The 24,358-nt window shown below is 43.9% G+C and overlaps 1 protein-coding gene across 1 annotated transcript; it reads right to left on the bottom strand.

Annotated features, from left to right (window-relative positions):
• Positions 1-5,247: 5,247 nt before the first annotated feature.
• PAK1IP1 (PAK1 interacting protein 1) lies at positions 5,248-24,276 on the bottom strand. Its single transcript, XM_015406270.1, has 10 exons — positions 24,184-24,276; positions 16,017-16,179; positions 13,792-13,912; positions 12,654-12,728; positions 10,595-10,647; positions 8,178-8,323; positions 7,989-8,086; positions 6,870-6,969; positions 6,110-6,239; positions 5,248-5,447 (listed from the first exon to the last, which is right to left on the bottom strand). The coding sequence occupies exons 1-10, from the start codon at positions 24,244-24,246 to the stop codon at positions 5,305-5,307; spliced, it is 1,092 nt and encodes a 363-aa protein (XP_015261756.1). The 5' UTR covers positions 24,247-24,276; the 3' UTR covers positions 5,248-5,304.
• Positions 24,277-24,358: the final 82 nt, after the last annotated feature.

The following is a 24,358-nucleotide window of genomic DNA, read 5'->3' as shown; positions in this document are numbered from 1 at the left end:
GGAAAAACACAATGCTGCAGAACTCAATGAAATAGTAGAAAAATACTACAAAAACCTATATCAACAAGAATATTTAAATCCCCAAGGAACAAAAGAATACTTAGCAAGATGGAATAGGAAGAAATTTGATAGAAAACAAAAAGAAATACTGAATAAACCTATTTCACAAATGGAAATAGTAGAGGCAATTCGAAAGCAAAAAATCAATAAAACCCCAGGTCCGGATAGTATTCCAATAGAAGTGTATCATAAATTTGAAGACCAAATAGTAACACCATATAAGGAGGTATTACACGAAATCGAACAAGGAGGAAGAATGCCACAAACTTGGAAGGAAGCACTGATTACGCTAATTCATAAAGCAAATACAGATGGGAAAGAAGTAAAGAATTATAGACCTATATCATTGCTTAATGTGGATTATAAAATCTACGCAACTATACTAGCCTCAAGATTAAAGAAGGTCCTAGTTGAAATAATACACCAAGATCAAACAGGATTCCTCCCTAATAGACAAATGAAAAGCAACTTAAGGACGATTATGAACGTCTTGGAATACTATGAACTACACCCGAGTGAACAACTAGCGTTGATATTTCTGGACGCAGAAAAGGCCTTTGATAGGGTAACCTGGGACTTTATGTTACAGAAATTAGCGGTTTGGGATTGTGGAGAAAACTTCTATGCAATGATTAGAGCAATATACTCAAAACAATCAGCTAAAGTAGTAGTAAATGGGGAAACGACACAAACTATTCCGATTGAAAAAGGTACAAGACAAGGGTGTCCCTTGTCACCTCTACTATTTATATTTACGCTAGAAACCCTAACAGATCTGGTAAGAGAGAATGACAAAATAATAGGCTTAAAAATACAAAAAGAAGTGTATAAGCTACAGGCTTTTGCGGACGATCTGGTATTTGTAGTTGAAGAACCGGTGAAATCAATACCAGTATTGATGGAGGTAATCGAGAGCTATGGAGAAGTTGCAGGTTTAAAAATAAACTATAACAAGACAAATATCTTAATAAAAAACTGTACGCTAAGTCAAAGTGAACAGATAGAAAAAGTGTCCCGAATGAAAACGGTCACTAAAATTAAATACCTGGGAATAACCATGTCCAGAAGGAATAATACGTTAATTGAAGACAATTATGTTAAACTAATAACGGAAATTACGAAGGATTTAACAAAATGGGGAAACCTTCAATTATCCTTTATGGGTAGAATAGCAGTCCTAAAAATGAATGTGTTACCAAGATTCCTGTTCTTAGCGCAAAATATTCCAGTACTGAGGAATATGAAAATATTCAATGAACTTGATAAAATATGTAGAAGTTTCTTATGGGCTAAGAAACCACCACGGGTTAAATGGAAAGTCTTACAAGATCGAAAAGAAAAGGGTGGATTAAATATTCCAAACTGGAAGTTGTATTACTCTGCTGCGGCAATGTCATGGATTAAAGAATGGGCCTTACTAACTAATAAAAGAGTGCTAACGCTTGAAGGTTTTGATCTGGACATGGGGTGGCATGCGTATATGGGTTACGACAAAGATAAAATACATAAAAAATTTAATCAGCATACTACCAGAGGAGCATTAAATAAAATTTGGCAGGAAATTAGAGATCAATTCTATCCTAAAACACCAAGATGGCTCTCACCCTTAGAAGCTTTTATAAAACCCTCTCTAAGGAAAAACACAATTTTGTTAACCTATGAAACATTATTAGATGAAACAAGTAAACTAAAATCCCAAGAAAGGCTTGAAAAACAAGGTATAAAATTGTCATGGTGGGAAAACATGCAATTAAAAAAATGCTTTGTGATAGACGGAAAAAGAGGTTTCTATTGTGGAAAAAATGATTTAGACAAATTATGGTTATCGTCAAGTGATAAATTAATTCAAAAGCTATACAATCTATTTTTGACTAACTATGAACTAGATGAAGAGGTCAAGAGTACAACAATTGTTTGGATGCAAGATTTAGGATATACGATAGAGGATTGGTCTAAAATATGGTTAACTGCAAAACAAATGAGAGCAATATCTTATAAGGAAAATGTGTTTAAAATGTTTCACCGGTGGCACTGGTCCCCGGATAAAATCGCCAAATGCTATAAGAATGCACCTAAAAACTGTTGGAAATGCAAGCACAATGTGGGCACCTTCTACCATATGTGGTGGAGATGTCCCAAAGCTCAACAATACTGGCAGAAGATTTATAAGATGTTGACAGAGATGTTTGAGGTAGTACTACCTTTTAAACCAGAGATGTTTCTGCTAAATATTATGCCAGGGAAGTTGAAAATGGAAGATAAATATGTAATTGCATTCATTATAACAGCAGCTCGTATTTTGTTTGCCAAAAATTGGAAACTAGAAAGGATACCATCCCAAAGAGACCTGATTCTTAAAATACAAGAAGTAGTTGAAATAGACAAACTGACCACTATACTGGGAAATAAAGATATGGAAATATTTAACGCCAGATGGGTAAAGTTTTATAAATGGATTTAACGTCAAAAAGAAAAAAGAAAAGATTGACTCTGTCCTTAAAGGAAAAGCATTTTTGGAACAGCACCCAAAATTTAAGGGGGAAAAAAAAAAAAAAAAAAAAAAAAAAAAAAAAAAAAAAAAAAAAAAAAAAAAGAATAGCACAGGAGCCAGTTTGGTGTAGTGGTTAAGTGCGCGGACTCTAATCTGGGGAAACCGGGTTTGATTCCCCACTCCTCCACTTGCACCTGGCTGGATGACCTTGGGCAAGCCATAACTCCGGCACAGCTGTTCTTGAAAAAGAGCAGTTTCTGTCAAGAGTTCTCTCAGCCCCACCTACCTCACAGGGTGTCTATTGTGGGAAGTTAAAGGAGTTTGTAAGCCGCTCTGAGACACCTTTGGGTAGTGAAGGGCGGGGTACAAATCCAATCTCTTCTCTCTTCTTCTTCTTGTCAGGTACATATATTCAGTATATTCAGTATAACAATAACATTCAGTTCATACAATTTCACAATGCACTTAGTTATAAACAGAACACACATCTATCTCTCTCTCTCTCTCTCTCTCTCTCTCTCTATCTAATCTATCACCGCTCAAGCAGAAATTAGGACCAAAAAATCATTTTAAAAGACCTTACTCAGTAGCCCCGTAGCCAGAAATTTTGGGTTGGTGGGGCATGGGTAAATTTTGTGGGGTAGCAGGGGAGGGAGACCACATGCCTCCCCTGAACTCCAAGCGGTGATTTTGCCACTTGGGAGTTCAGGGAAGGCGTGCGGCCAGCAGCCGCCCCTCTCCCTCACCTCCTGCAAGATTTAAAGGGCCCGCTGACCAGCTGGAGGGCCCTTTAAATATTGGAGGAGGGGAGGGAGAGGGGCAGCTGCAAGGCTTAAAGGGCCCTCCAGCTGAGCGGTGGGCCATGTGCTCCCACTGATCAGCAGGAGGGCCCTTTTAGTGTCACAGGAGGGGAGGGAGGGGGGAGAGGGGCAGCAGCTGTTGTGGGGAATGCCTCACGTTTGAGGGGGCGGGCCCCCACAATGCCCCACTATAGCTGCGAGCCTGCTCAGTATCTCTCTTATATTTGATTATTGTGCCTACGAATTTTGCCACTGAGAGGGTGACACGATACATTTGTTCCGTGGTTATTGGTAGCCTAATAGAGACTTTGAGCTTGCTTGCCCTCTATCCAACAAAAGATTCCCTAAACTACACATTCTGATGCCCTTAGCTGGTGAGAGGGTTTTCCAAGCTAGCCAGGCTGTGGAAGTGGAAAGAGTTTAACTTCCCCAAATTGGTTGTGGTTCTGGGTGAGTGATCCAAGTTAGAAAGTCCCCCACATGTCTAAGGATACATGTGAAAGCAAGTACACATAGTAGCAAATGTAAGCTGGTTTGTATCCCCATTGGGGAGAAAGGGAGAGTATATGAAGGAAGAAGAAGACAAAGGAGGAGGAGACTGGATTTATACCCCGCCCTTCACTTGGAGTCTCGGAGCGGCTTACGAACTCCTTTCCCTTCCCCTTCCCACAATGGAAACCCTGTGAGGTAGGTGGGACTGAGAGAGCTCTGACAGAAAATGCCCTTTCAGGAACAGCTCTGCCAGAACTATGGCTTGCCCAAGGTCATCCAGCAGCTGCAAGTGGAGGAGTGGGGAATCAAACCCGGTTCTCCCAGATTAGACTCTGCGCACTTAACCACTTAACCAAACTAGCTCCCAACTATGTAATTTACTTAAGTAGCAGCAAAGTTCCAAAAACAAAAGAAATGTAATACCTTTCATAAGGTCCAAGCAGAATACCACAAAACAGTCTCCATGCTTTCACCGTCTACAGAACTCTTCATCAAGTTGGATCTCACAAAAAGGGGGGTGGATGGGGGAAAATAACATATTTCAGGGCGTGGTGGGAAGGCCAGAGTCTGTTGCTTCTACTCTTAAAATAGAATTCAGGATGAGCTGCAGAGTTAATTGGATTAGATAGTGCTGGGTGGAAACAGGTTTTTGAGTTGCACAAAGATAGGTGGAACACAAAGATGGCCAAAAGAAGCATTCTCCCTTTATGAATCTAAGAGACGGCACTTAATCCAAACGGTTTTGAAAATGTATGAGCTAGTTCAGCCATTTCTTACAGGAGCTCTGTCACATCCTCAAAAGTTAGAACTCACTCGTTTGAAAGCTCTTCCCTGTTAATTTCAATGGGACAAAACAGATCTCTGTGGGACTGCCTGTCTATATACGATCTGCTCTTTGTGGGTCAGCAATCACAGATCAGCTCTATATATCGTTAGAAAGATCAGAATACACATGGAATTCTTATTGGTTCAGCAAATTAAAATGAAAGGTTTGTTTCTATGGGAAATGAATAGAAAAAGCTGAGGCAACATAAATAGATGCTTTGGGGGACAGTAATATCAATTAGACACTGTGGAGGATTCTAGGCTTCTCCAGAAACAAAACAGATCTTAGAAACATGCTAAATTAAAATATCTACCATACTCAGTAATGCAGTAATCGGCTAACTTGCAAACAAATGTGAATACTTCTGTATGATTTTGTATTTTTTTAAAAAAAATTGTTTATTTGAAACTGAAGTATTTTCCCGCCTTAAAAAAACCCCAAGCTAAAAGATCTCAAAATTATTAATAAGAATTACTAGGAGTTAAATTAAATGGACATTTCATATTATATTTCTGTAAATATTAATAAATCAAATGACAATTAAATGGACAAATTGCTTTAGCAATATAAAGTGGAAAACATGGTAATGCTAATTTATTGCATATTCATAATACCAAACAGTAATGAAAACACATTCATTTCAATATCTGTGACATCTTTTTCTTCTTTTGTTTCACATTTGCAGGTTTTATTTTCTTGGAGGCTTCTTGGCCATCTCTCTCTGCTGTCTTACCACTGTCGGTCCTGCATATTTTCTTAACCGGTGGTTCTTCACTTACTGGGGAAAAATTACATTATTAATGGCTAAAGTTAGATGCGTAATATATCAACTGTTCTATCTGATGTGGAAAACTTCATTCCTCTTATATTACAAAATAGGATTTATTTTTAAAAGCTTATTTCCATTGTTTATTTTATTGCACTTATTTATTTATTTATTATTTCACATTTATTAATTTGATTTTTATCCCCCTCTCCCTGCTGAGGCCGGCTCAGGGCGGCTTACAATAAAAGGTTAAAATATATTAAAACACACGTGCTTATACAATACAGCATCATAAAACACAAAGCCTACTAAATCACAGTACAAAATAGAATAAAGTGCTGGTGGCGGGATATTTCAGCTCACCTTGTTACTTATTTCAGCTCACCTTGTTACATTTGTCTAAATCAAAACTTAAATATATCATAATCAGTTTGTGTACTTCTTATCTCTGTAAAGTTCATCAGCTGTACTTATTTAGTCAGGGCAGAAGATCACCCATCCCAGAAAATAATGCAGTCTCTATTTTATTCCTGAAAGGAAACAGTTCCTTTCTCCTTTTATACCGCAAATATGGTTAATTTGGAATCTGGTTAAGAAAGATCTTTTAAAACATCTCCACGATGTGTTACATACAACTGAAAGTTAACAGACCTCTCAAGAAAATTTTATGGTACCTTGAGATGAAGATCCTTTGGCATCATCAGAGGTTTGTTTAGTTTCCAGATTGCTTTTGAGCCACACTGCAAGACAAGTGAGCCTGGCTTTGGTATTGACTTCACATAGCAATGATGGAGAAGTCTTAATCTGGAAAAAAAAACATTACAGATAAGTAATCATGTTTTTTCTGCAGCGCAGAATACCGCAAAAACCTCTGTGCCACGTTATCTGTTTGCCATGTGTATTGTCTTCTTCTCACTACATTGTTACCTACCTATGTAATTCAACATTTTGGCATTGTTAACATATGATGCCTTATGCTTTTTTTGAGATTTCTGTAATCCTAGTCTTATTTGTTTATTTTATGTCATATTCTTTTGATAGCACTGACTTCCATTGCATAAATCATATTGAGTCTCGGGGAGAAAAGCGGACTACAAATAATGCAAATAAAATCAATAAAGTAATAAAGTTTAAGGATTGGAATAGAAGTGATGCTGGAAGATCCACGGTCAGATCTTTAAATTAAACTGTTAAGGAACACCAATTTTGCCCCCATCTTAAAAGGCAAAACATCACAAATCAATAATCGCAAATAATTCAATGGAGAAATATAGGCACCCATGTTTAGTAGGAAAATCCTATTGATGTAAGTGGGTTCACCCCCAAAACAGCATGCATCAAAGTGCCACTGAAACTGCTTAATAAGACCAGGAGCTCTTCTTAGAATGAAGTAGTGTCCCATGGATGATGCACTTAGGTCGCTAATATACCAACCTTGTCAGGATCAATGCTCCACATCTTAATGTATCCGTCACTCGACGCAGTCACCAGAATGTGTAAGTCTTCCCTTTTAAAACTGTAGATATCTTTTATTCTACGGCATAATGAAGGACATTTAATACTCCATAAGACAAGAGTAAGAATTTCAAAAAACATCATCAAGAGGTAAAAGAACGTGTCAATATTCCTGTTATGGTTTCAAAATAGTGGTTTGGTGACTTGATATAGGCCCCGACCTGGATGGCCCGGGCCAATCTCGTTAGCTCTCAGAAGCTAATCAGGGTCAGCCCGGGTTAGTATTTGGGTGGGAGACCTCCAAGGAATACCAGAGTCTTGATGTGGAGGCAGGCAGTGGCAAGCCACCTCTGAATGCCTCTTGCCTTGATAATCCGAAGGGGATCTCCATAAGTCGGCTGTGATTGGATGGCACTTTCCTCCACCACCAAATTGGCACAATAGTTTATAGGTAATATACATGCTATATTTTATACACTAAATAGGAACAAAAGATACAGTTAACCATGTTTCCATACTGATTTAAAATGAAAACACAAGCTTTTCCTTATTAAAAGTTCTCTCATTGAACAAGGGCCCAAAGAAAATTTAAGTCAGGGGTGTCGAACCCATTTGTTATGAGGGCCAGCTCTGACACAAACGAGACCTTGTTGGGCAGGGCCATGTGCGTCATAAAATGTAATGCCAGGTAGCGGAGATAGAAACTTTATATAAAGGACACAGACCACAAAGATATTTTTTTAACTTAAAATAAAAACATGCTTAAAACATTGGCTCTGTAAGCTGCAAACCTACTTTTGATGGATTGACATTCACCACAGAAATCTCATGCTCAGAGTTCTGCATCTAGGACCCAGGTTAAAACATGAAATGGCTGAGTGATTAAGAGAGTCTGGCGAAGCAAGCTATGATGCAGCAGCAGCAGCAGAACTGGAAGCAGGAGATGGCCAGTTCCACTGCGGGCCTGATGGAAGCCCTCTAGGGGCCTGAAGCGGCCCCCGGGCTGCATGTTTGACACCCCTGATTTAAGTGGTTATTTAAAACATTAAGCCAAAACATACCTAACGCCCTGCCCATTCTATGGTAAATAGAAAGTACCTGTTTTCGTGAGCTTTAAATTCACAAAGACATTCCTGTGATTCACAGTCAAAGAACCGTACAAATTCTTCATCTCCAGCAATGGCAAGTATGCAATCCTTTAAGAAAGGGTAATGAAGAAAATAAGTCAGAGACGAAAGGGTATTTATTCTTAATGTTTTTGCTATTTCACCATTGTTCTGTACTTACTGTAATAAATCTTACTGAAGACACTCTCCTTTCTGTAACGATGGTGCCAGAGACAGAAGCAGTTGCAAGTTGGTATATATCCACTTTATTTGCTGTAACCACCACATATGATTCTCCATTGGGTGACCATTTAACAAGATGAGCATCTAAGTTATCGAGGGGGAAATGAGATTGGATTTGTCAGTGGAAGATTTTAAAGTAAGAACAAAACAAACACTTACTACAGAGGCGAGCGGATAGTCTGAATGTTGGCTGCTATTTGGCATGATGTGTGAACCAGGCAAACTATGACACAAAACAGTTTGCCAAGTTTGCATTCAATAGCTAACAAATAGTTTATTGACAGAAAGTAAGGGATGGAATCCAACCATATGAAGGGGAGAAAGAAGGAACAAGGGTATGTGTGAACCTGCCATGGGTTGGAGGATCCGGAACACCAGGTCAGAACCAACCTTATGTTAACACATTTTTAATATATATATTAGGATTTTATATGGCAATGCAAAAGGCAATGGTTCCCCAGGGATTCTATATATACATTGGCTTGGATCCAGAGACACACAATTGGAAACAAACCAGGACTTAATGTAGTTCTACTTGTGCACTAACTTGTGGAACACCAAGTGCTTTCTTCCTTATATATTATAGGGCCCATAAATTGGTTGCATGACATAAATGGGCACGTCTTGCAATGAAGGGAAGTGAGTGGTGGGGTCCCGCAAGGATCAGTACTGGGGCCAGGGCAACCAAAATGATTAAGGTGGCTGGAGCACTTTTCCTATAAGAAAAGGCTGAAGGGTTTGGGACTTTTCAGTGAAGAAGTTACGCCTACACCTAAGATGTTTATAAAATTATACACAGGGTAGAATGAGTGGACAGAGAAAACTTTTTCTCCATCTCCCCAAATATCTCCCCAAATACTCGAAATCAAGGGCATTCAATGACATTGCTATTCAGGACAGACTAAAGGAAATACTTCTTCATGTGAGCGGTTAAAATGTGGGATTCACTGTCAGAGGTCATAGGCATAAATGACTTTAAAAGAGGATTAGGCAGATTCATGAAGGATCGGTCTCTCAGTGGTTACTAGCCATGGTGACTAAAGGGAACCTCCACAATCAGAGACAGGAAACCTTAGAATATCAGTACCAGGAGGTAACATCAAGGGAAGTCCTCCACCTCTGTGATTTGTTATTGGTCCTCCAGAGTAACTTGCTGAGCATTGTATGAGACAACATACTGGACTAGATGGACCAGCCAAGCTCTTATCTTGTGCAAGCAGAATGCAAGTGGGGATACAATGTTTGACCGCTACTGTGAAGTTTTGTTGTAAGACTGAATTATCAATATTTACCAGCCACCTTCCATGTAAATGAAGATTATATGCTGTTAGCCAAATTGCCTTACTCTATTAATAAGCTTGGGGGAATTATGAATATCAAATGGAAATAGGCATAAAATATGGAATCATAACCTGTGTGTATGGGAGTCAGAATTCCCAGAGCCCGTGAACAGATGACTGTGTTGCTAAAATAATGATTTCTTTACTTAATATTCTTCAAGCATACAAACAATAATCAAGCATTCATACAAACAATACAGAGCTAGGAATACAGAGTTGAAACGATAGTGACGTTCGCATGAGCACGAATATCGCTGACAGGTAATACGTTACCTGTCCAACGAGAGGCTTGTATGTGACCAGTGACGCATGTGGACTGATAATGCCATCTGAAGTGGCTGCATGGCAACAATGCAGCCGGTGAATACATTTGATCTCGGCTTTCATTTTAAAAGAATATTTTTTTTCACTTCTGATTGCAGTTTTTGTGGGGGTTGTTTTGCTCTCTCTTAATTAAACTTTCTGCCTAGAGCACATTCGTCACAAATGAGGCCACTGGAGAAGCATACAGTTGCCAGGAACACCCTGAACAGAAGCACCAGTCCTAGCTGTAATGGGTGGAAGAAATATGAGATGCCTCTGCAGGTGACTGCCTGGCACAGTGCCAAGAGACGTAGCAACAGGTTGGGCGTGGGAGACCAGGGACAACAAAGGATTTAATCAGAGACTGGTGGAGGCTTTGTGCAGGATTCAGAAGAGAAGAATCGTTTAGGAATAAAATGGTATTTCAGCCAGGAATATTGACAAATCAGAAGGCTAATTATTTACAACAGCATTTTACTGAACATGCTGGCATTAATAAAGAGTGGTAAACTTTTGAACCAGGCATTTTCACTGTTTGCATCTGGATTACAAATATAACAACAATAATTGTGGTCTCTCACTTACTGATGTGACAGACAGACTTCTACAATGTATCCTTTGTTTTCTATTGTGGTGTGTACTGAAATGTGGTGCATGCTGAAATAATATCAATATTTTGATCAATATGGCAAAGCAAACGCAATGCACTTACTTTGTTTTAGATTTTTTACGAAAGCCGATCTTCCTTCTACAAGGTTCCATGTTCTAAAAAAAAAAAGAGGCCAAACAGACATCCTTTGAAGTGGAAATAAGAGCCTAATTCCTTAAAGATCAATGATTTAAGAAATAGGGGCTGTGGCTACCATTTAGGCTTCTGAAAATCCGAAGAATTCCAAGAGCTGGGGGGAAAAAACCTAAAATTGTATATATTTTTTTAAAATAGTGGACTCCTCCCCCCCGCCCAGTCAGTCACAATGTTTGCATAGGTAGGTAAAGATTTCCCTTGCTCGAAAGCCAGTCAAACCCGACTCTAGGGATGCTGTGCTCATCTCCATTTCCAAGCCAAGGAGCCAGCGCTGTCCAAAGACATTTCCGTGGTCATGTGGCTGGCATGACTAGACACCGAGGTGCACAGAACGCTGCTACCTTCACACCGAAGCAGTACCTATTTATCTACTTGCAATTTCTTGCTTTCAAATTGCTAGGTTGGAAGGAGCTGGGGCCAGAGACAGGAGCTCACTCCGTCATGCAGCATACTCGGGTCTCGAACTGCTGAACTACCGACCTTCTGGTCTGCAGTTCAGTGTCTTAACCACTTGAGCCACCGCAGCCCCATACATTTGCATAGGTACAGACATTAAAAAGCAACTTGGCTGAGGTTCAGCTGGCATTTTGGGTTATTTGTACCAGCCACAGTGCACGTCAACGCCTGTGCCTGGAGGTCTGCTGTGGGGCTTTGGAAGTGGGCAGGACAAAGAGAAGGACGCAGAAATGGTGATGGGCGGGGTGGGGTGGGGGCAAGCCAGAGGAATGGGGAAGAATGAAATCCAGATTCCTCCCTCCCCTCAAAGACAACAGCAGAAGAAATGCCTAGAAGATGCTGTCCTTGTTCTTCAGACTTTGCCGTGTTTGTTCTTCACCTCTGCCCAAAATATCCCCCGTGGTGTTAATGTCCTGGTTTTGCAAAGTAGAAAGAGCGGATTGTCACGGTGGTATTTTCTTTCTGATTATGCGATGGCACAGTGCCGCGACCTCTGAAAAGCCACCTTCTCTTAAAAGCTGTTTTGTCCATGGTTTCTCTGTAGCAAAATTCAAGGTTTCATTTTGAATTTTGCAACCACGGACTTTAACCGCCCTAGCTGGATAACATATGGCAACCAGTGTTCCCTCTAAGCTGAGTTAATGAGAGCTAGCTCACAGTTTTTTAGCCTCTAGCTCACACATTTTTGTCTCAGCTCAGGAAGGATGGCTCCAGAGCAAACTAATTTATGCAGTAGCCAAATCACTCGCTCACAACTTTATTGCCAGTAGCTCACAAAGTAGAATTTTTGCTCACAAGACTCCACAGCTTAGAGGGAACATTGAGCAACGTGCTTTATACAAGCTGTGTTTTTAATCACAGTACTTAGAATGAATCCTTTTTTGGGGGGGGGAAATGGGTGAACATTCATGAGTTGCGCTGGCACTGGACAGGGAAGACCACTGCCCAAAGTCTAGCCGCAGTGCATGTCCACTGAGCAACCATCTTCTGAATGCCCGGCTGTCACCATCTACAGTAGGTAGGGTTGCCAGATCCCCTGGTACCACAGGGTTTTCCCGATTTGGGGCGGGCTCTGGGCAGATCAGGAGAAAGCATGCATGTAAATGAACATGCATATTCTGCCTTTGCTAACCGGGGATACAGGGGAAGATAGGGCAGACAGAGACGGACATGCATGGTTATGAAACAAATGTAAAAGGAGAAAGCAAAGAACATTCCAAGCTGGGATTGCTCCAAAGAACTGGCCTGGAAGAAATTCATGATGTTTAAATGGCCACCTGTTATGAATAGACTCTGTAGTCACGCCTTCGCAATTACTACTTTATTTAGCCAATTAAATTAAGATCACAAGGAACCATAATTTCTTCCAATTAAATATATCATACTGTACTGTAATGCTTTCTGAAGAAAATGGAAGACAATGTTTTAAAGTGATTTTCTGTTCATTACTTTGGGGATTTAGAAGCACCAGTAAGTATTACTTCCGAATGTTTACAGGCTTTAGACTTACCGTAATGTCTTGTCTGTTCCTACTGACAAAGCCAACTTTCCAGAAGGATGAACAGAAAGAGATGTTGCGTGTCCCCTAACAAAAAGGGAAACCTTAGCCATCATCAGCAATTCCCACGGACACATAAACAACATGTTCATTCACAGTAAGAAATTCCCTCTCCAGGAAGGTTCGTCGGTCTCCCTCTATTGTTCTCTTCTCTCAGTGGCAGAAGACTTTCTTTGTTTAGTCTAGGGCAGAGGTGTCAAAATAATTTTTTACAAGGGCCGGATCTGACTTAAATGTCACCTTGTTGAGCCGGGCCATGTCTGCCATAAAATGTAACACAAGGTACCTGGAGCGATAAACTTTATAAAGGACACCAGCAAACCCCCAATTAACAATATTATTTTTTTTACTCAAAATACAAACAAAAGTAATTGATTCCTCAAAGTGAAAGCAATTGATTTACTGGGGAACCCACAAAAGCCCCAATAAATGTATTTAACCATATGCAAGACTAGTTTCCCCCCCCCCAAAGGGATACTATAAAAAGGGAAGTACCTTACATTTCCACACATACCAGTTGCTTGAGGGCCGAGTAAGACCCCTGGATGGGCTGGTTCTGGCCCCCGGGCCTAATATTTGACACCCCTGGTCTAGGGTTTCCTCAGTGATACTCATTAACCCTTCCGCCTATTCATGTATTTTGTTTTGAATTTTGTATCTCTCTGTGTGTGTGTATCTTGTTTTAATTGTTTGCTGCCTGGGGACCCTAAGTTGGGTGGAGAGGAGGATTAAAAGTGTTTCATCATCACAATAAGTAAACTTATTTGTACATTGTGAATGCTATTATGTATTTTGTAGATTTTTATTCTGCCCTTCTTCCAAGAAGCTCAGGGTGATGTACATCATTTCCCCCTCCTCAAACAACCCAATGAGATAGTTTAGGATGACAAACAGTGGCCCAAATCGCCACTTCCATGGCACAGTGGCAATCTGAAATGGCATCTCTGAGATCCTAGTTCAATTATTTTATTTTTACAATTGTTTCATGATGCTTATTATTATCATTAGACATGCTTACAGCGTATTTCAAAAAGTGCTGTAGATATAATAATGTGGGGTTTAAAAAAAGAAAAAAGAAAACAGCACTTACTTGTGTGCTTTAATTGATTTCAGGCATTCCCAGTTTTTGGTGTTCCAAATGCATATTAAGCCATCCTCAGCGCCACTCAGTAAGTGTGTCCTGCCATAGAATTCCAAGCAGCTGATGGTGCCTGAAGATCAAACCATCAACTCTATTTAATACACTGCAGACATTTCAAAGATAAATACACCAGATACTTCCAAAATGCTTACTTAAAGCCAACGGCAGGTTATGTATTTATGTATGTACGTATGTGCAAATGTGCATACACACACTATAAACTAACTTTTGGAAAACTTGATTCTTAGACGTTCACAAATTCTAAATATTGCTTATGTTAATTTCACTGGAGCCCATGGAGTTTATTTCTGAGTATTTTATTAAGAATTGGAAATAAATAATTGAAATGAATAAGGAAATTGTATGTGCTGAATTACAGCCAACACACTGGCTGTTGCTGTATGCATGGTCCTGCGATGTAATTTCTGCAGCGTTTAATGCATCACGTTAATGCTCATGCTTTGCTTCAGCTCAGTTTCAGATTCCTACTTGATTTCAGATTCAAATTCTACCACACAGCCTCTTGGATGTCCCATCCTGTTGACTGTATTGACTTACACCCAGGGCTTTTTTTGTAGAAAAATCCCAGCAGGAACTCATTAGCATAATAGGCCACACTAGGGATGTGCATTCGGTTCGTCTGAACCGAATGCACCCCCGAAAATGGCCCATTTGGGCCCCTTTCGGGCTGCTGCGGGCTGAATCAGATTATCTAATCTGAATCGGCTTGCCCGGCCCCATTATATTCTATGGGCCATTGAAGTCAATGGCAAAAACATAGGGTATATTCTGGGGGCTGGAGGGGAGTGGGTTTGAGGGAGAGGCTCCAAACTCGCTTGGTAGCTGCTGGAGCCTCTCCCCAAGATACCCACCATGTTTCAAGAACACTGGACCAGGGGGTTCAATTCTATGGGCCTCCAAACAGGTTGCCCCCATCCACTCCATTGTTCTCTATGGTGGGGAAAAGTAACTTTCCCCCCACTATCGGGCCGGATTTTTTTTTGCACGCCCCTAGGCCACACCCAATAGCAGAAACTCATTAGTATATCAGGCCACACCTCTGACAGCGCAGCTCATTAGCCTATTAGGCCACACCCCTGCCTTTTCTTGGCTTGCCTGGGTGCTCCATGGTTGCGGGGCGCCCGGGCAAGCCAACCCTTGGACAGGCCGGGGAAGGCACAGGGAGGCACCGGGGTGTGTGTGTGTGTGTCGCTCTCCAGGCCTTCCCTCTGTAGCCACACACACGTAGAGGTTTTGGCTGTAATGGGTGTGGCCAACTCTGAAGCCAGCCAGAACTCCGTTCCTGTGCGTTCCTGCCCAAAAATAGCCCTGCTTACACGGTATAGTCTGCCTTGAGCTTCACTGTGAGAGGCGGACTATAAATAAAGTAAATGAATGAATGAAAACCAGGGCTCCACAGTGTGCACACAAAAGCTCCAGTCCCAGCTGGCTCCTGCATTCACTTTCATGGGAATTATTATTATTATTATTTTCGTTTATAGTCTGCCCTTCTCACTGTTGACTCAAGGCAGATGACAAGTATGATTACAAAATATGATTTGGACCTAGGGTCGTGAGGTCCCTCTGAGACACCAACAGGGGGACGGGGAGGACACTCCGGGAGCCGGAAGTGTTGCCCTCAACATGCTGACGTCACCAGAAGTGATGTAGGCACGTCGGGGGCAACGCTCTGGTTTTTGGGCAGAACTCTGGTAAAATCACCCTCAAACCATAGAGTTTTGGCATAAAACAGAGTGGCACGCCCCGCCCCTCACGTGCTTACGTCACTTCCAGGTGATGTAGGCATGTTGCTCCATGTTGTTGGGGGGGGGGGTTCCTCCTGCAGGCCAACTGGTCAGGGGCAGACAAAAGCCCACAAAACCAATCCCCCGCCCCCAACTGGGGACTGGCAACCCTATTTGAACCTAACAGCCAAGAGCCTTAGTAAGACAAAATAATGCAGCTGAGTTGGGAAAGAACAGTCCCCTTCTACATTGAAATCAATGGAAAAGTCAGAGGTGTTTCAAATGCACACTGGTGCTTCCATATATACAATAAGCCTCCGGATCAGGGCCAGCATTTTGTAGCCTGTGAAATCCTGCTGGGAACCAGCACTCACGGACACATTTCATTCCCATCACATGCCACTAATTCAAGAAGTACAACTTCCTCACCATTGTGTTGCAGCAAGGCCCCGTGTTCTACTCTGTTCTTCATGTCGTAGATTTGTATCGTTTCATCCCTGCTGCCCGTGACGACATATCTGTCATTCACAGCAACCGCTGACAATGAAGCACTGTGGGCGTGGTGGGTGAAATCAGGAGCGACTGCCCAGTTCTGAAAATGAAACATAAAACAAACCTTTCACAATATTTTTATGGATTCCCTTATAACTTTGCAAGGGCGTGGCTGGCTCAGCACTCAGCTCTGGCCAGGAACAACAGTGTAGGCTGGGGGTCCCCAACCTTTTTGAGCCTGCACCCACCTTTGGAATTCTAACAGAGTGTGGTTGGCACAACCACAAAATGGCTGCCACAAAATAGGTGCCACAGGATTCGGAGGCAGCCACAAAATGGCTGCCACCGCTTATCTTCAGTCACACAGTGACAAGTCCTGTGCTGCGGTGGCAGCTCCTGCCAAAGCAATGTTTTTAAACATCTCCACAGCCCATCAAATCTCCAATGGTTCATCATAAAACTTGTTAGGAAAAAGCCCCACCTAGGGTTGCCAGGTACTTACTACGTTCTGGTAGGGGGCTCCTGTCTTCTTCCTGGGCTCTTCTGACGTGTGCCTGACATGCCTGAGGTGATGATGTCACCCAGAAGTGATGTCATCACACGGGGCACGTCACGCAGGGGACGCTCTAGCATTTTTGGGAGGGGGACTCTCTGGTTACCATAGAGTTCTTCCCCAAATGCTAGAGCATCCCCCACACAACATGCTTTACATAATGAAATCAGCTATGCGCTGGGTACACTGGGCACGGATGGGGCTGCTCAGGGGCAGGGCTCCCCCTGCCAGTCTGCTGGGCAGGAGTGGACTGGGCCCCCCGAAAGTGGGGGAGAACCCCGCCCCCATTGGGGGGGATGGCAACCCTAGCCCCACCTGGTCCTGTCCACTTTCTAGGAACATGTGGCGGGTGCCAGGAAAGGTTCTGGTGGGCATCAGGGCACCCACTGGCACCATGTTGGGGACCCATGGTATAGAGACTTTGCCCGCTGTGTCCCATGCTAGCCATCAGCAAGCCAGACCTGGCAGCACTGCAAGCGATGGCTCAGTTCAGACTCAGCCACAGTAGCACGGGTCTGGGCTGGGAGCCAGCTAAGCCCCTGGGAAGGAGCCAGGCCACAGTGAGGGAAGGGTATTCTTCGGGGCTTTTTTTTGTAGAAAAAGCCCAGCAGGAACTCATTAGCATAATAGGCCACACCCAACAGCAGAAACTCATTAGCATATTAGGCCACACCCCCGACAGCACAGCTCATTGTCATATTAGGCCACATCCCCATGTTACCAGAAGTGTGCTCATCCAGCCACACCCACCTTTTGCTTCTTATTCTGTTTACCTTGTTTGTTGCCAAAACCCAGGGCTTTTTTGTAGCAGGAACTCCTTTGCATGTTAGGCCACACACCCCTAATGTAGCCAATCCTAATGCGTTTCTGCTGTTGGGTGTGGCCTACTATGCTAATGAGTTCTTGCTGGGCGTGGCCAACTTGGAAGCCAACCGGAACTCCGTTCCTGTGCGTTCCTGCCCAAAAATAGCCCTGGTCTTTATTTCAAATAATCTGATGACCCAACAATCCTGGACAACGTAAAATACACTAATACACCAATACTGCCCTCTAATTGCACTCTGATGTTGAAGGTGTTGCAGCCAAAAATCTTGCCATGACCAGCGTTATGCCAAAACCAGTACCAGCTAGCAAAACAAAGCCAGATAAGCAGAAGCACCAGAAGCAACCATTGGCTGAACCCAGAAATCTCTCAAGAGGGCCACTGGCATGCAGTCAAAGGAGATTATGAGTCAACATTTCAATTGTGCCAGATCCATAAGGACACAGTTTATCTGAAAAAGCCACTCCTCGGAATCTAACCAGGAAACCTAACCGAAAGAAAAACCTTCTGATATTTAGGGACAGTCAATTGATAAGAACAAGAGTAAAGTGGGAGCTGCGGTGGCTCAAGTGGCTAAGACGCTGAACTGCAGGCTGTGGAAGGTCAGTAGTTCAGCAGTTCGAGACCCGAGTGTGCCGCATGATGGAGTGAGCTCCCATCTCTAGTTCCAGCTCCTGCCAACCTAGCAGTTCGAAAGCAAGAAATTGCAAGTAGATAAATAGGTACCACTTCGGTGGGAAGGTAACAGCGTTCCGTGCGCCTTGGTGTTTAGTCATGCCGGCCACAGGACCACGGAAACATCTTCGGACAGCGCTGGCTCTTCGGCTTTGAAACGGAGATGAGCACCGCAACCCTAGAGTCGGATTCAAGTGGCTTTCGAGCAAGGGTACCTTTACCTTTACTTTACTGAAGTGTAGAAGGAGGCATAATACCAAAAAAATAACATACAGCAGACTCTAGGAGCCCTAGCAAGGCCTTCAGCTGCTCTATCAAAATACAGTCTTACAGCCAGTGGGCCAACGGATAGCAGGTGACAGCCCCAAAAGATGAAGTTTAGGGTCGAGACTGAGCCTCCGTACTGAAACACAGCAATCAGAATATACACAAAGGAAAGGAAACCGGGAAGCTTTCCTAGAAAACAGAACCTTCCAAGTTTGGCATTCCAGTGATCCAAGACCCAACTCCGGATGAAGGACCACAGAAGCTAATCAATGGGGGAACTCCATTAGGTTTCCTGAAGAAAAGCTTCAAGAGATGGATCAACAGAGCTATCGACTCCCATAATCCCAAAAGGAGCCACCCTATATGAAAGCTGTGACAATACTTTGGTCCTAGAAACTTAAGACTGCTACAGGAACAGACTGGGCCCCAGAATAAAAAAAGAAAAGAAATGACAAATAGTTGCTGAGGAACTAAACTGCAGAGAGGCAGGATCACAGTCTTTATGAGCCTTCCGTAAGAGGGACGCTTCATAGAGAATGGCTGATTGTTTAGCTTCCATGACAACTACTTAATCTGAGGGGATCCCAGGAAAAAAACAACATAACTTTAGATTTTTCACAATTGATTACCAACCCCCCCCACCCCCCACCCCAAAAAAACCACAATAATTCTGAAATGCCTTCAGCAGCCTATGGGGAATCTGGACAAAATAACAGCATCGTCCACATACAGTAATATTGGAATCTGACAGGTAGCTAGATCGGGGGCGTGAGGGAGGGTTCACCACTGATAGTATCCCAACTGAGGCCAAGTGAGAGAGGGGAAATGCACCAGCTCTACCTTCTCATCTCCTTTTCCCACTACCGGGAGGAAAAGGCACAGAGGCTCAGTCTCCAGAAGTTTAAGCCTCTGGAATCATCACGGCCCATGTTTACTTCTACTCCGCTTTTCTCCCCAATGGGGACCCAAAGAAACTTACGACAGCCTCTTTCACTCCTCCGTTTTTCCTCAGCACCAGCATTCCCCGTGTGATAGGTTAGGCTGAGAGTGTGACTACCCTAAAATCACCCAGTGACTGTTCGTGGCAACAGGGGGATTTGAGCCTGTGTCTCCCAGAGGGTAGTCCGCCCCTAGTAATCACTATACCACACTGGCTCTCTTTGGATCATAACTGTTGTACAGGACAGCCAAGAAAAACCAAACTGTTGTGCACTAGAATGGGGATTGCTTTATTTTCTGCAGCAAAGATCAACAGTTCAAGATGGTGGTTAATCCATCTTACATGTGACCCATGACAAAGCTGCACCTGGTTTCCCCTTTCTCTAAAAGTGCTTCTCTGTAGTACACTGGGTTGCCAGCTATTTATTTATTTATTTATGCATGCATGCATGCTTTCGGCTTGTATCCCACTCGAACCCCAAGGGGTCTCTGAGCGGCTTACAGTTACTCTTTATCCCTATCTATGGCCACACATCGTCAGGGGTGGGGACTGCCCTACCGGCACCCAGTGGAGGGACCTGCTGTTCTTTTTTCGGTTCGGCTTATTGTCGGCTCGGCTTTTTTCGCTTTGGCTCCTCTTCTTCTCCTTCCGGTGGTCTTCGGCATCGGCTGTATTCGGCGGACCCATCTGGCACGTGGTTCGCATCAGCACGGCTCCGGCTCTGTCCGTTTGGTTCCGCCGTGCCTGTGCCTCTACGTCCTTTGCGTCTTCTGGCTCCGCCTCCGCCTGATCCACCGCAGGTGTTGCGCCTCCTTGCCGCCAATTGTCGCCACCACCGCTTGTCATTCCGCCGTTGCTGCTCCATCAGACCCCACAACGGAGGAGGGTGCCCCCTGCCATCTAGGGCAGGTACCCATTTATCTACTCACTTTTTCGATGTTATTTTTGCTTTCGAACCGCTGGATGGGCGGGAGCTGACTAGGGCCAGGAGCTCACCCTGGCCGCGGTGGGTTTCGAACCGCTGTAGCAACTGTTCGCAGATGTTACCAGCAGGCGTTTAACCGCCTGCGCCACTGCTTCCCTATGAGGTTGGGAAAGACCTGAAGATTTGGGGTTGGAGCTGGGGGAGGGCAGGGTTTGGGGAGGGACCTCAACGTTACAATGCCATCATAGAGACCACTCTCTGAAGGGGCTGTCTCCTCCGGGGGAACCAATTTCTGTAGTCTGGAAGATCACTGGCCCCACCTGAAAGCTGGCAACCCTAGCAGTACAATATGTACCATAACCCATTTCCTTTGACAGGTGAAGAAAACACAAAGCATAAACCTTCTCAAATACTTGAGGAGGCCCTGGCATCTGACCCAACATGCTCTAATGAGGTCTGCTTCACACTGCCAATTTTGAAACAGGGAACATTAATTTAAATTACACGATGTCAGAGTGCATTAGCATAAATTAGCAGGGTGTGTTAAATATAAAAACTAAGTACAAAAATACAGATTGTGCATAAACAACTGTGTCCACCCATGTCAGAACAAGGGCACCTGGATTTATGGTGGGAAAGGAGTCAAAGGTGACCCTTGATTAAAACAAAAAGAAACCCGGTTAACATCCCCCCCCCCCGCAGTGGGTATACCACAGGTTTAGGTATTTTCTGCACTAGGGATGTTTGGGGGGTTTCCGTAGTGTTTACTGAACTCTGTAATCCTAGTCGTTTGCTTAACAGATGTCTCTTCATATTGTCAGTATCAATTTACACTGTGTACTCTGCTTTGAGTTTGGGAAGGATAGACTGTAAATATAACAAGTAAATAAATAATATAAAAGCTGCAGATCAAGGTTATTATGTGATTGGTACTTTGAATGACATCATGTCCAAAACAAAACAATGAAAAAGCTGTGTTTGTGCAACAGCAGGGGCCTATGCACACTTACACAGAGGCAAGGTCCAATTTAAAGGCACTGCAGATGGAGGAGAACTTACTGTATAACTCTGTACAAGCACAGCATCTTTTTTTAAAGTGAGGCCTCTGCAGCTATACATGCAACATTAGCATGCCAGAGATCCGTAGCCTGGTTGGGCACGCTCCCATTATGTACTTAGTCATCCAGTTTAAACAGGATGCTGGACTTCTGCAACTTCTTCTTGCCCAGCAGATTCCTGTTCCATTTGGGTCCCAGTCCCACTGCGGGCTAACTCCCACGATGCACTGTTTCAGCCTTCCAGTCAGATCCTAAATGGAGTTTATTATATGTCATCTCACAACAATTCTGTTCTCTAATGCATCTGGTAGACTGAGCCTCCACCCATGCAGGCATGCTTGTTTGTCAGAGACTCGTGCCTCTCAATGCATTGAGGGCCCTCCAAGTCATTTCTGATTTATGGTGCTCCAGAAAAGGTCTACCAGCACCCATGCTCTTACTGTCCAAATCACCACTTGCCAAAACTTGTGCGTATTTTAAGTCCTAGAGTCCCATAGGGCTATGTCTTTTAAGAGGCACTTGAGATCAACAGACCGGGGTAATTCTGCCATGCACCTGAGATGCTCTGGTTGTGCATCCCACTTGGGCCTGGAATACACAGGCAACCGAATGAGGCAAAACAGACAGTACCGCTTGAAAGCACCTATGACGGGGTTACCAGACATCCTCTTTTTAGAGGACACATCCTCTTTCTTTGGTGTCCATCCACTTTTGGGCACTTTTTACAAAAACTGATGAAAAAGTCCTCCCTTTGGTTTGAAAGTTAGGAATATTCCTAGTTCTTAGCAATTACCACATCTTAAATAGTAGGGGCACTTAAAATGACGTCTGCCATAGTGATCACTTGCTTGAAGCAGTCAGTAGCTAAACATGTCCTCTTTCTTGCTTTTCAAAATAGGGTAAACCGGCCTAACCTATGAGGGCAGCTGTAGTGAAAGGACTAACACAATCCTCGCAGGTAGAAAAGTAGCACAGCAAGATTATTGGGATAGAATGCCCTCTCCTTTACATAGATTCGGGTAGGTAGTCGGGTTGGTCAGAAGTAGAAGAATAAAGTTTGAGTGCAGCGGCACCTTTAAGACCCGGAGTTTTATTCAAAGTGTAAGCTTTTGTGTGCTAAACACACTTCTTCAGACAAAACTGGAATAAAATCTCAAAAGACAGTTACAGGGATAAAGAAGTGGTGGGGATGGGGGGGAAGCCGTTAGGAGAGGCCACTCAGAGCCCGGATGTTGCGGTTGCCAGCTCTGGGTTGGGAGATTTCGGGGGTGGAGCCTGAGGAAGGCGGGGTTTGGTGAGGGGAGGAACTTCAGTGGAGTACAATGCCATAGAGCAGTGGTGGCGAACCTATGGCACGGGTGCCACTCAGAGCCCTCTCTGTGGGCACATGTGCCATCGCCCAGCCAGGCCCAGACCATCATTAAAGTGTCGAATTCTCTGCCAAATAATTTTAAGTAAATGAAAGCATTTGGGATTGCTTTCCTTACTTTGTTTGGATCCTCTTAAGTTAATGTATGGGTTGTTGTCTTCTAAAGTAAAACCTCAGTATTCAGGTTAAATTGCCGTGTTGGCACTTTGCGGTAAATAAGTGGGTTTTGGGTCGCAGTTTGGGCACTTGGGTCTCTAAAAGATTCGCCATCACTGCCATACAGTATGCCATCCAAAGTGACCATTTTCTCCAGATGATCTCTGTCGCCTGGAGAGCAGTCATTCTACCAGATCTCCAGCCACCACCTGGAGGTTGGCACTCCTACCCGATGCATACGCAGAGCTGAAACTGGAACGGGTGGCCGGAAGGATCAATGGATGCCAGCAAATTACTCAAAAATACGTTGCGTGTATGTATTTGTAAAAACCAATAAAATGTTTAATTAAAAACAACAACAACAGAGAGGCGTGAGAATGAAATTGGGAGTCCAGCAGCACCCCCAAGGAAAACCAAGCTCAACCTCAACCCTGAACATAAGAGATGCCAATGTTGGATCAGGCCAAAGGCCCATCCAGTCCAACACTCTGTATCACACAGTGGCCAGAAAAACCAGTGCCATCAGGAGGTCCACCAGTGGGGCCAGGACACTAGAAGCCCTCCCACTGTTGACCCCCCCAAGCACCAAGAAGACAGAGCATCCCTTGCCCCAGAGTCCCTATCTATACCTTGTGGCTAATACCCACTGATGGACCTCTGCTCCATATGCTTATCTAATTCCCTTTTGAAGCCGTCCATGCTTGTAGCCGCCACCACTTCCTGTGGCAGTGAATTCCAAGTGTTAATCACTCTTTGGGTGAAGAAGTACTTCCTTTTATCCGTTCTAACCCGACCGCTCTGCAGTTTCATGGAGTGCCCACGAGTTCTTGTATTGTGAGAAAGGGAGAAAAGTACCTCTTTCTCTACCTGCTCTTTCCCATGCATAATCTTATAAACCTCGATCATGTCACCCCTCAGCCGTCGTTTCTCCAAGCTAAAGAGCCCCAAGCGCTTTAACCTTTCCTCATAGGGAAAGTGTTCCAACCCTTTTATCAACCCTGTGGACAGGCGAGAACAGACTCAGCACCTGCACACTTCTTTCACATACTTCTCTCCCTTACATGCTAGTTTTTTTAAAAATGTGTGTGTGGAAGGGGGGGGGTTGTTGTGTGCACAATTCCTTTCCACCCATTGCAACCACAAGCTGTGCCCTCCGCATCCAGCCTCCTGGGAGGACCGCCGCTGCTCCCGCCCCTCAGCCAACGTGCGGCGCTTGCAGGGCGTGGCTGAGCGCAGGAGGGAGCCGCAGAGGCTTCTGGGGGGGGAAGCAGGCTCTCGAGCAGGCCAGCGCGGACCAGCCCGCGGGTTGCGTCGCCCTCGCGCACGTTGCCCAGCGCGCTCAGCCGGCCGTACGGCGAACCCGAATACAATCTGTTCGTAGCAGCCCCCTATCAACTCCATCGCTGGGCCTTGAGGCGGAGCCGTCACCCTGTAGGGGGTCCTTCGGTCTCCTGATCCATGGCGGAGTCGTCATCTCCCCCCCCCCCTTAGCAGAGAAAGGGGTTTCCTTCGA

Source organism: Gekko japonicus, unplaced genomic scaffold (genome assembly GCF_001447785.1).
Source record: "Gekko japonicus isolate JY-2015 unplaced genomic scaffold, Gekko_japonicus_V1.1 scaffold1420, whole genome shotgun sequence".
NCBI lineage: Eukaryota > Metazoa > Chordata > Lepidosauria > Squamata > Gekkonidae > Gekko > Gekko japonicus.
The sequence above is the reverse complement of the archived record's forward strand: the minus strand, read 5'-3'. Positions and strand labels throughout refer to the sequence as shown.